We start from the raw sequence: 12,377 nt of genomic DNA on the forward strand, positions 1-12,377 counted from the left end.
GATCTCCTGGACTTGAGAGTTACAGGTGATTGTTATGGATGCTGGAAATGGAACTCCAGTCCTTTCTGTGAGAGCACCAAAGGCTCCTAACTGCTGAGCTGTCTCTTTGGCATCCTCCCTCCAACAGCTTTTCAATTTATTTTTTAAAATTGTTTTTATTTATTTTTTTTTAAATATTTTTATGGTTTTTTTATTTAACTTTATTTCATGTGCATTGGTGTGAAGTGTCAGATCTTAGAGTTACAGACAGTTGTGAGCTGCCATGTGGGTGCTGGGAATTGAACCCGGGTCCTCTGGAAGAGCAGTCAGTGCTCTTAACCACTGAGCCATCTCTCCAGCCCCTTAAAATTGTTTTTAGATTTTTGTTTTGAGACAGGATTTCTCTGTGCAGTTCTGGCTGTCCTGGAACTCGCTCTGTAAACCAAGCTGGCCTCAAACTCACAGACACCTGCCTGCCTCTGCCTCCCCCCAGTGCTGGAATTAAAGGCGTGCGCCACCACTGCCTGGCCCATTTTTTAGATTTTTAGATTATATTTTATGAATGTGAGTTTTATGCCTGCATGATTGCTTGTGTACTGGGAGCTCATAGGGGTCAGGAGGACCTTGAGTTACAGATGGAGGTGATCCACCACGTGAGTACAAAGTAAGAAGTGCTCTTAAGGCTAAGCCATCTCTCCAGACCCCTCCCCCAACTTTAAAATAGAAAACTTCTGTTGTATCTGAAAAGTTACCCCGGCCAATTTCATGGCTGTCGTTTTATTCTAAACTACCATTTTCTTTCACTAGGATTCTCCTTAATTTTCTGGCTGTTTTCCTCATTTCATCTACCAACATTTTCTCTTTCTACCTGTCCTCACCCCACCCTCAGAAGCTGAGGAATAAAACCCAGCGTCTCTAACATGCTAGCCAAATGCTATACCTCTGCCGACAGCCAGAGTGGTCATTTTTGGAACTTGTTTTCATCATTTTAATGAAAGTTATGTATACACATACTCAAACATAGTTGGATATCTCAGTCCATTTAAGAAAACTGCTTTCCCCTTTTCTGGCTTGGCTTTGCTGCTTTCCTTTGAATCATACATAGACTCTTTTTGGCACCTGGATCTCATTCTTCTGTCTCCAACATGCATTCTTCAACCTCTCTAATTCCCCCATCTGCCACTGTACCTGTTTTGATTAGATAAGTGTCCCAAGTTTACCTTTCTGCTGATTGTGTGGACGTGATGTTCACAGCTGAGCCCTGTGGTGTGCTGTGGTTGCTGTAACTAGACTACCTTTCTCTGGTATTAATGATTATCTGTTTTGTTTTTACGTGTATTTAGAGTGTGTGTGTGTGTGTGTGTGTGAGAGAGAGAGAGAGACAGAGAGACAGACAGACAGACAGACAGAGAGACAGACAGAGAGACAGGCTGACTGACTACAGTGTGCATGCAGGCAGCAGAGGACAACATGGAGGAGTTGGTGCTCTCCTTCCGCTATGTGGCTCCCAGGTTATCGGGCTTGGTGGCAAGTGCTTTTATCCACTGAGCCATCTTGTTCTTCCTCAGTGTTAGCTGTCCATGTTCTTACCATTAATTCAACTACGAGCTTTCAGAATTGCCAAAATAATCTCCCAAAATAGTGCTTAGATTCCTTGGGTTTTTATCTTCATCTCTTGAAGGTATGTCTTTGTCTTGGCCTTGCTTTGTTTTGGTGTAGTTTCTCTCTCTCTCTGCCTTCTGGAATTTTAAACCTTCGGTCTTTCACCATCATTACCACAGGTCTCCTTTATTCCTTTTTCTGTATTCCCGTGTTTGGTCTCTCTGTCTGCCTGTTTGCCTGCCTGTCTCTTTCTGACTCTCTCAACAGGGTATCTTGTATCCCTGGCTGGCCTTGAGGTCTGTATGTAACTGGTTTAACTTTGAATTCCTGGTCCTCCTCCCTCCACCTGTGCCAACCTCAGATTCATTCTTTCTTGGTGCCTGTGGTCTTCTTTTTTGACATGGTCCACTAAAATGAGAAGAGAACATTTAATGGCTTCCTGAAGAAGGCTGCATGGCAGAAACATTGCTCTGGGACCTGGAATGTTACCTCAGGCCTGTTTGATGGTTGGGTGATAACAGAAGCCTGGGTTGGAAGAAGTTTTCCATCAGAATTGTGAAAGTGTAGCTTGGCTTGTGGGGGCCCCAGTGTTGCCAGCAAGTCTGTCTTGTGGGCTGGAGATGCAGCTCAGAGATAGAGGCCTTGGCTGGCTTGTACAGTATCTTGGGTTGATCCCCAGTGCTGCAGGGGATAAGAAGCAGTTGATTTTCTGCTCCCCACATAGGTTCTGTTTGTTTCAGGAGGACTTTTGTCTTTACTGCCGGTTTTCTGACGCTGGACTGTCATTATTGACATCAGACACGTTGGCATGATTTTGTTTGCAGTCAGTGAGCATTCTAGAAACTCCATCCCAGAAGTTTTTTTCTATTTTGTTTTTCTGGAATCGTCATTGTTATGTTGACCCTGTGTAAGGCCTTCTCCACTGTTGTAGTTACAATGCCCCCCCCCATCTGTTTGCCTCTACCAAACAGGTTCTCACGGCTCATGTGGCTTCAGTCTCCACAGATACTGTGCCTGGATTTTGTTTGGAATTGCGCTGACTCTGTGGGTCAGTTTGGGGGGAATTGATAACAGTCTTCTCTACCAGTCTGTGAACATGGTGCCATCTCCATATATTAGTTCTGGAGGTTCCATGATATTTTTCAGGTAGATAATTATGTCAAGGCTGAACAGGAAGCTTTAGTCTTATTCACATACTCTGATATTTCTTTTGCTTGACATTCTGCACTTGATACTTCCCCTGTGATGCTGAGTAGGAGTGATTAGAAGGGTCGTTCTATTCTCGTTCAGCTGTCGGTCTTTAAGGAGCTGAGAGGACATCATTGTTCACTGTTCAGAAAGAGGTTAACTGTTCCGTTTGAGTATGCCTTTTGTGTGCACATACCTCTAAAATACTTTAATTATAACTCAGTCACACAGTGCTTCCAGGTGTGTACTGTCCACTTTACAGATGAAAAGGCTGAGGATCAGGAAGCAGAAACAAATAGTCAAATCACCAATCTGGATAGTAGCTGTGTGCTGGGCATGGTGGCACACACTTCTGATCCTAGCACTTGAGAGGCAGAAGCAGGCTCAGATGAATTTGAGGGTAACCTGGTCTACATAGTGAGTTCCATAACTAGCTAAGGGTACATAGTGAGCTAGCTGAGTGGGATGCGAACCTAGGCAGTCTCCCTGTATTGCTCCTCACAGGCTCCTTTCAAAGACCTGTACTCTGGGAGGAGAGCAGCAACTGAAGAAGACCACTGCATGTGCCCCAAGGCTTCTTTCACGCTGGGCTGGGTGGTGCCTTTAATCCCAGGTCTCTGTAGGCAAAGATTGGCAGGTCTCTGTGAGTTCAAGGCCAGACTGATCTACCAAGTGAGTTCCACAGGCTCCTAAGCAACAGAGAAACCCTGTCTCAGAAAATGAAAAAAAAAGTTTCTTTTACTCGTTGCCTCCTATTCCATACACAGCCTTGGTGTGAGAGACCCTGTTTGCCTGTGAGTCTAGAGAACTTGGAGCCGTCAGCCACCCCCATAGCAGTGTGTACCACAGCAACAAGATGGAAAAGGTGTTGAGAAAGCACGTTTGCCAGAGATGAGCGCAGAGGATCCCAGAGGAGAGATACGAAGAATATATATGGGCTGTGCTTCTCTGAACACCATTCTGTTGTGGAAGGAGGAGATGAGGGAGCTAACCCATGGGCGGTAGAAGTGGGAAGGTGCCATGGGAGAGAGAACCTGAGGACCCTCGCATTATAGAGTAAAATTCTTACATCAGCTTTAAGTCTGTCGGGACCCATTGCCTTCCTGAGATGGTGAAGAAGTTGGGGTGTGCTGTCTGATAACACTCTTCCTTAACCTTAGCGTCTGGGAGGTAGAACTGGGAAGATCACGGCTGCCTCAACTGCACTGTGAGTTTGAGGCCAGCCTGAGGTACACATGACTGTCCAGAACAAAACAAAATCTCAAAACAGAAATACTGTTTGAAAGAAGGCAAACGGGGGAAAAATGTGTAGCTAGAAGCGTGCATTTTATTGTCATGGGCTTTTTGTTTCTGCTGCATTCAGTCATCGTCCGAGTGTTCCCAAACATTCATTTGTTCTCTGAGTGACAGCACACCGTCTCAGCTCATCAGTGCTGCTTTGCGGCTGGTTTTGTGTCTCCGTGACACAAGCTAGAGTCATCTGGGAAATGGGACCTCTATTAGGAAATGCCCCCACCAGATTGGCCTGTTGACAAGCCTGTGGTGCATTTTCAGGATTGATGGTTGATGTGGGTAGTGCTACCCCCAGACTGGGTGCTCTAAGAAAACAGGTCGAGCAAGCTATAGGGAGCAAGTCAGTAAAAACCACTTTTCCATGACCTCTGCTCAGTTCTTGCCTCCAGGTTCCTGCCCTGACTTCCTTCTTGATGGACTGTAAGCTGTAAGGTGAAATAAACCTTTTTCTCTTTGAGTTGCCTTCTTTACTCATGCTGTTTGTGTTTTTTGTGTTTTCGAGACAGGGTTTCTCTCTGTAGTTGGTCATGGTGTTTTATCACAGCAATAAAAACCATAGCTAAGACAGCTTCCAAAGTGAATTAAAACATGTCTGTCAAGCCGAAGAAGCCTCCTCTGGGTTCTGGAGGGATGGATGGCTCAATGATTAAGACAGTGAGGTGCTCTTGGTTGTAGACCCAAGTGTGGTTCCCAGCATCCACACTGGACAGAACCCCAGCTCTGTCCTCTACAAGCACTGTGCACATAACCTCTGCTTACACATAACTTTGGAAATTATTTTTTTTAAAGCCTTTTTTCTTTTCTTTTTTTCCCCCCAAGACAGAGTTTTTCTGTAGCTTTGGAGCCTGGAACTAGCTCTTGTAGACCAGGTTGGTCTCAAATTCACAAAGATCCGCCTGCCTCTGCTTCCCAAGTGCTGGGATTAAAGGTGTACGCCACCACCGCCCCTCTTCTTTTCTGTCTTGTTTTGTTTTTTTGAGACAGGGTTTCTCTGTGTAGCCCTGGCTATCCTAGAACTCACTCTGTAGACCAAGCTGTCCTCCAACTCACAGAGATCCTCCTGCCTCTGCCTCCCAAGTGCTGGAATTAAAGGTGTGCCCCACCATGCCCAGCTCCTTGCTATTGTTTTTATATTAAATACTCATAGCCAGAATGAAAGTCCCGTCTGGCCTCCTTGAGTTCCAAACTAGCTTTTGCCACCGTGCTTTGGGGGCTCTGGATCTTTGAACAAAGTCTGTTGCTTCTGAGCTTTGCTGTCTGTAGGTCTAGTGTTCGCCAGCCTGCCACCTGCCTTTTTTAATGGGCAGGTGCTGTGGCATTGAGCTACCTACCTAGCTCAGTCCATTAATATGACCTGTTCTTGTTTTGTTTTGAAACAGGGTCTTACTACAAAGCCCTGGCTGGCCTACATGCTGTATTGGGCTGGCCTCAATTCAAATGCATCACCCTACTCAGCTCTTAATATGACCTATCAGCTAAGTCCTGATGTTCTAGTACAGCTGGTGCCCTGATTTCCACCTTTTGTTTTACTTGCCTGGAATAAGCTAGTTTTTTAACCCCTCTAGGAAACCCTTTATATTAAAGTTATATAAAAATACTACTTGAATTTCAGTGATGTTCACTGCTACTGTAGTGACATAGATCCTGCATCTTTCCTTCCTTCTTTCCTTTCTTTCTCTATTCCCCCCAGCCCCCCCCCCACCAAGATAGGGTTTCTTTGTGTAGTTCTTACTGGAACTCACTCTATAGTCCTGGCTGGCTTGGAGCTATATGCTTGCCTCTGCCTCCAGAGTTCTGGGATTAGAGGCATGTGCCACCATGCCCTGCTCAGAAATATTTATCTTAAAAGAGGGCTAAAGCTTTTGATTTGTTTTCCTGTTGCTGCTGTTTTGGAGATTTTGTTGCTTGTTTGTTTGTTTTTGAGACAAGGACTCATGTAGCTCAGGCTGACTTCAACCCCGCTGTGTAACTGAGAAAAAGTTCCTGCCTCCACCTCCCACGCATGCCTGGTCAGACTTCGTTCCTAATGTTTTATGAAATCTTCGTTCTCGTTCCAGCTGTCTGACCGCCCTATTGTATGGTTCCAGGTGGAGAGTACAGTGAAGATGATGTCAACGAGTTAGTGAAGGAGGATGAAGTGGATGGTGACGAGCAGGCTGAGAAAACCAAAGGGAAAAGAAGGAAGGCGCAGAGCATTCCAGCCAGGTGATGCTGCCCTCAAGGCCCTGACAATAAGAGCTATCTTTATTGCTGAGATTGCTCTCATGATAGATGTCTGTCTGTCTGTCTTTTCACACTTATTGTTTGTGTGTGTGTGCTGTAGCACAGGCTGTCCTGGGACTCACTGTGCAGCCTAGGCTAGCCTCCGGCTTCAACTTCCTGGATTGTAGGGATTGTAGGCATGAACCACCACAGTGTGTGTGTTTGTAGGGGGGTTATTTTTTGTTGGTTTGATCTTTCAAGACAGGGTTTCTCTGTGTAATACTCCTGACTATCTTGGAACTTGCTTTGTAGACCAGGCTGGCCTCGAACTCACAGAGATGCTGCTTGTGCCTCCCGAGCACTGAGATTAAAGGCGTGTGCCACTGCTACCCCTCAGTTGCCAGTGTTTCTAACACCTTTCTGTATGAGGGAAATATTTACTGATAGTCTAAAATTAAAATCTGGGCCTTCATTTGGGAGGTGGTGATGTACGCTTTTAATTCCAGCCCTTGGGAGGGAAAGGCAGGTATATCTTTATGAGTTCAAGGCTAGCCTGGTCTACAGAATGAGAATTCCAGGATAACCAGTGCTACACAGGTAAAGCCTGTCAACAAAAACAAAATGGGCTGGAGAAATGGCTCAGCGGTTAAGAGCGCTGGTACTCTACTAGAGTACTGGCATTCAACCCTGAGCACCCACATGGCAGCTCACAGCTGTCTATAACTCCAGTTCCAAGGGATCTGACACACAGACATACCAGGCAAAACACCAATGCACATAAAATAAAAATAAATAAAATCGTTAAAAAAAATCTTGGCCTTCAACTAGTTTAAAAATAATTTTTTAAAAATAGTTTAAAAAATAGCTAGAGCCGGGCGGTGGTGGCGCACGCCTTTAATCCCAGCACTCGGGAGGCAGAGACAGGCGAACCTCTGTGAGTTCGAGGCCAGCCTGGTCTACAAGAGCTAGTTCCGCGACAGGCACCAAAGCTACAGAGAAACCCTGTCTCAAAAAAACAAAAAACAAACAAACAAACAAAAAAAAAAGCTAGGTAAAATGTGCATGTGGTTAAAGCAATCCTGTGCTACAGGCTGTATCCTCTCTTCCTACCGGAGAAGCTGTTAGCTTAGATACTGTCACACTTGGCATGGGTCTCTGTTTCCTGCTCTCTTTATCTAATAATTAGAATTAAAAGCGTAGCACACTGCGTACCACGCCACCTCTCACTCTCTTGGACAGGTCTCACTGTGTTGCTCAGGCTGGGCCATTCTTGAGTCTCTTGTCTCAGTCCTCTGAACAGGAGTGTAATTCCAGACAGGCACCGCTGTGACAGTTCTCACTGAGTCTGTGATGGTAAAGGGCACCATGGCAGTCCTAGACATATTTCCTTTGAGTGACTGTAGTTCATGCTTTTGAATAGTCCTGACGTGACTTGAGCATCCCCTCATTGAGGAGCAGTGAGATTGCAGGGCCTTTGCTACAGCAAAAGGCTGCAGAAAACATTGGTAGAACATTGGTACTGGCTCAAGGATTTTTGTAAGTCATATTTGAAGGTGTTGAATTCGTTTGATCTAAGGCTATGTAAATTGAATTATTTCCTGCTGATTGTCCACGGGCCATGTTCTGAAATGCAGTCCTATCCCAGACCAGGAAAGTCTCAGGATATAATTCAGATGGAGGCCTCTTCTTAGGACTCTTTCTGTCATTATTGTTTCTGTCTTGCATTGAAGCAAAAAGCAGATTGCAGTTTATGAAAAGAAGAAAATGAACATTGAACTATATGATGTTCTCAAAGTCAAAATAGTAAAAACATGTACTGATTAAAGTCTTGGGCCCAGTTCTCTTTTTCTTTTTCTTTTTTTCTTTTTTTAAAGATTTATTTATTCATTATGTATACAGTGTTCTGCATGTCAGAAGAGGGCACCAGATCTTACTACAGATGGTTGTGAGCCACCATGTGGTTGCTGGGAATTGAACTCAGGACCTTTGGAACAGCAGGCAGTGTTCTTAACCGCTGAGCCATCTCTCCAGCCCCAGTTCTCTTTTTCTGTATTTGAACTTGTGTTGTTTTTGAGGGTGGCATGAAACTGCTGTATTTTTCAGTCTTTGGAAGAAAATGATGCAAGTAAATTTGAGAGTCAGTAGACTTTGTTCTCCGAGCCGAGTGGCTTTCAGAAATAAAAAATTACTTCGCACATATGTTTATAGAACTTTTTTTCCGAACAGATTAATCTCATGAGGTGATCTTAGGTATTTTTCTTTTTATCTCTTTTTAGTTGTTGGACTTTTTATTTCATTTTTTTGTCTGCCTGTTTGTTTTGTTTTTGAGACATTCTCTCACTATGTAGCTTGGCTGGTCTGGAACTCAATATGTAGATCAACCTGGCCTCCCATGCATAGAAATATTCAAGCCTACACGTGTTTCCTTGAGTGTTCAGATTGAAGGCGTGCACCACCATACCTGCCTCGGGTGTTTTCTTAGTGAAAATAACAGTTTTGACATACTAACCTTACTAAATTTAAGGTTCTAGTGAGCTCAGCAGTTCCCTTTACTCATCATTCATTCATTATGTATACAGTGTTCTGTCTGCACATATGTCTGCTCGCCAGAGGAGGGCGCCAAATCTCTTTACAGATGGTTTGTGAGCCGCTATGTAGTTGCTGGGAATTGAACTCAGGACCTCTGGAAGAACAGCCAGTGTTCTTAACCACTGAGCCATCCTTCCAGTCAACGCCCCCTTTATTAGATAGAAATGGGGAGTAATAAAAAGACAGTACTTACTAAAGAGTTTGCACACACCGTATGCTTACAGTGTATGTCATGTAAATCCTTCAGGTACAACACATTTGCAATACAAATAAGTCCTTACACGGGCAGTATCCATGTGTGATCCCATATTACTGGGAGGCCTGAAATTTAAATTTTCATTAAATATTCCTGCAGGATGTAGTTAAACTTTGTAAGCAATACTAGACTCAATGTATTTTATTCTTTAAATAAGAATTCCAGCTATTCAAATTATAGACTGTGAGGATTATTAGAAATATGTTTAAAATATGATTTTAAAACCCTGAGAATATTGGGATATTAATTTATTGTTCCTGAATCTCAAAGAGTAACATGCCAAGAATTTGAAAGCATGGAGAAACTTGTGGGTATCTTTCCACTGTATGATATAATTCTTAATTGTACTATTGTTGATGAATCAATATACTTAAAAAAAAATTAGCCCTGCTGTGGTGATACATGCCTTTAATCCTAGCACTCCAGAGGCAGGTGGATCTCTGAGTTCAAGGCCAGCCTAGTCTACAGAGCAAGTTCCAGGACAGCCAGGGCTACACAGAGAAACCCTGGAAAGTGAATTATGAAAAAAGTAAGTCAGGGCTGGAGAGTTGGTTCAGAGGTTAGGAACAGTTACTGCTCTAGCAGAGGAACTGGGCTCAGTTGTCAGCATCTACATGGAGGCTTGCAACTGCCTGTAACCTTAGTCCCAGGGGATTTAACATCTTTTGGCCTCTACAGGCTCTTGTGTGCCATTTGGTGCACATACATACACTCAGGAACACACACATAGACATTAAGTAACTGAATAAATATTTTTAAATAAATAGTTTTAAATCTGTTTGCCTACTCTGTCTTCTATTATGTTACTAGAAATTTACAGATTTAAACTCTCCAGTGTGTAAGGTGGTCTAAGGATTGATGAAAGAATGAATAATTTTGCATTCTGTTTTGTCTTCCTTTTTCTGGGTGGCTACTGGTGATTAGAAAGAGAAAACAGAGTGGCCTCTTGTTAGAAGATGAAGAGGAGGACGGCAAGGAAGAACCTGGAGGTAGTAGCAGTGAAGAAGATGAAGAGGACCAAGACGGAGGCCTTGGATCTGAGAATGCAAGGAAGAAGAAGGAAGATGAATTATGGGCCAGCTTCCTTAATGATGTGGGACCAAAAGCAAAAGCAGCTCCAAGCTCACAAGTTAAGGTAAGCTGAGAGACTGGCGGGATAAATACCTCTCTAAAAACACTCTTAGTTCCACAGGAGCTTCATTTTTGTTTTTCGAGACAGGGTTTCTCTGTGTAGCCCTAGCTGTCCTAGAACTTGCTCTGTAGATCAGGCTGGTCTCGAACTCACAGAGATCCACCTGCCTCTGACTCCCAAGTGCTGGGACTAAAGGCATGTACCACCACCACCTGAACTTTTTTTTTTTTAAATTTATAAACTGACTGAGATTTGAATCTCAAACAGAAAGTCAGCTAAATGCTTTTGATAGTGACCTTACTAAGTGAAAAGCAAAGCATGCCTTAGCAACAGGAAGAATGAGCTGTTCTAATGACATACATTTCTAGCAAACTTTTTTTTAATATTTATTTATTATGTATATAATATTCTGTCTGCTCCAAAACCACAGAGAAACCCTGTCTCGAAAAAAACAAACAAACAAACAAAAATAATAATAATAATATTCTGTCTGTATGCCTGCAGGCCAGAAGAGGGCGCCAGACCTCTTTACAGATTGTTGTGAGCCACCATGTGGTTGCTGGGAATTGAACTCAGGACCTTTGGAAGAGCAGGCAATGAATGCTCTTAACCACTGAGCCATCTCTCCAGCCCCCTCTAGCAAACTTTTTAAAAGATTTATTTATTGGGCTGGAGAGATGGCTTGGTGGTTAAGAGCACTTTGCGCTCTTCCGGAGGCCCTGAGTTCAGTTCTCAGCACCATATCAGGTAGTTGACAGATGCCTGTAACTCTGGCTCCAGGGAATTCAATGCCCTCCTCTGGCTTCCCAAAGCATCTGTATGCCTGTGGCTTATACATGTATATATACCTGGATACATGTATATACCTAAATAAAAATAAATTTTTAAAAAGATTTATTTGCTGTTGTTTTTAATTATGAGTTTATGTCTGTGTGCCTATGTATGGGTATGTGCATATAAGTTCAGGTGCCCACGTTGGCCAAAGGCTGGAGCTGGGGTTATAGGCAGTTATGAGTTGCCTGACTTGGGTGCTAAGAACTGAGCTGGGTCTTCTGCAAACAGTCTTTTTTTTTTTTTTTTTTTTTTGAGACAGGGTTTATGTGTAGCCCTGGTTGTTCTAGAACTCACTCTTTAGACCAGCTGGCTTTGAACTCACAGAGATCCAACTGCCTCTGCCTCCAGAGTGCTGGGATTAAAGGCGCGCGCCACCACTACCCTACCTTTGTGAAAACTCTTAACTGCTGAGTCATCTTCCCAACCTTTCCAATAAGTCTATGTTATTTCATTTTATGTGTATAGGTGATTTACTTGCATGTATGTCTATGCACCACATGCATGTAGTACCCATAGTTGCCAGAAGAGGGCATCATGGTTTTTTGTTTTTTGTTTTTGGGGAACTGGAGTTATAGCTGATTGTGAGCTACCTTATGGCTTCTGAAAATTTAACCTGGTCCTCTGGAAGAGCATTCAGTGCTCTCAACCATTGAGCCATCTCTCCAGGCTTTCCAGTTATTTTTAACTGATTGAAAATGAAACATAGGAGAATAACCCTAAACAGCATGTTCAGACAGTTTTTTTAGTCTTAAACCTTGGTAAACCTGAATTGTTTATTTTTGAGACTAGGTCTCACTGTGTAGCTCTAACTGGCCTGGAACTCACTATGTAGACTGGGATGGTTTTAAATTAGTAGTGATCCTCAAGTCTCTGCCTCCTGCGTGCTGGGCTTAAAAGTGTGCATCACCGCAGGCCTGATTCTGTTTCTTACCCTTTATTTAGGCAGCAGAGGAGACTGAAGAGACTAGCTCAAATAAGTTGTTGGTCAAAGCAGAAGAGCTGGAGAAACCTAAAGAGTCAGAAAAAGTGAAGATCACCAAGGTGTTTGACTTTGCTGGTGAGGAAGTGAGGTAAGAGGCTTTCCACGGCTTTGAAACTGTATTTTACAAGGGGGCATTTTTTTCTTTTCCTTTTTTTTTTCCTCTTTTTGTTTTTTTGAGACAGAGTTTCTCCGTGTAGCCCTGGATGTCCTAGAACTCATTCTGTAGACCAGGCTAACCTCATACTCCCAGAGATCCACTTGCCTTTGCTTCTCAAGTGCTGGGGTTAAAGGCGTGCGCCCCCACCCGGCGACTCCTCAGA

At 43.5% G+C, this 12,377-nt stretch overlaps 1 protein-coding gene across 1 annotated transcript in view; it reads left to right on the top strand.

Annotated features, from left to right (window-relative positions):
- The window catches only part of Cfdp1 (craniofacial development protein 1), an 80,818-nt gene that overhangs the window by 2,416 nt on the left and 66,025 nt on the right, over nt 1-12,377 (top strand). Inside the window, exons 2-4 of the mRNA XM_075977281.1 lie at nt 6,150-6,267; nt 10,034-10,244; nt 12,018-12,145. Of these exons, the coding sequence (XP_075833396.1) occupies nt 6,150-6,267; nt 10,034-10,244; nt 12,018-12,145 (457 nt within the window). The remainder of the gene's footprint in view (nt 1-6,149; nt 6,268-10,033; nt 10,245-12,017; nt 12,146-12,377) is intronic.

Source organism: Microtus pennsylvanicus, chromosome 6 (genome assembly GCF_037038515.1).
Source record: "Microtus pennsylvanicus isolate mMicPen1 chromosome 6, mMicPen1.hap1, whole genome shotgun sequence".
In the NCBI taxonomy this organism is placed as follows: domain Eukaryota; kingdom Metazoa; phylum Chordata; class Mammalia; order Rodentia; family Cricetidae; genus Microtus; species Microtus pennsylvanicus.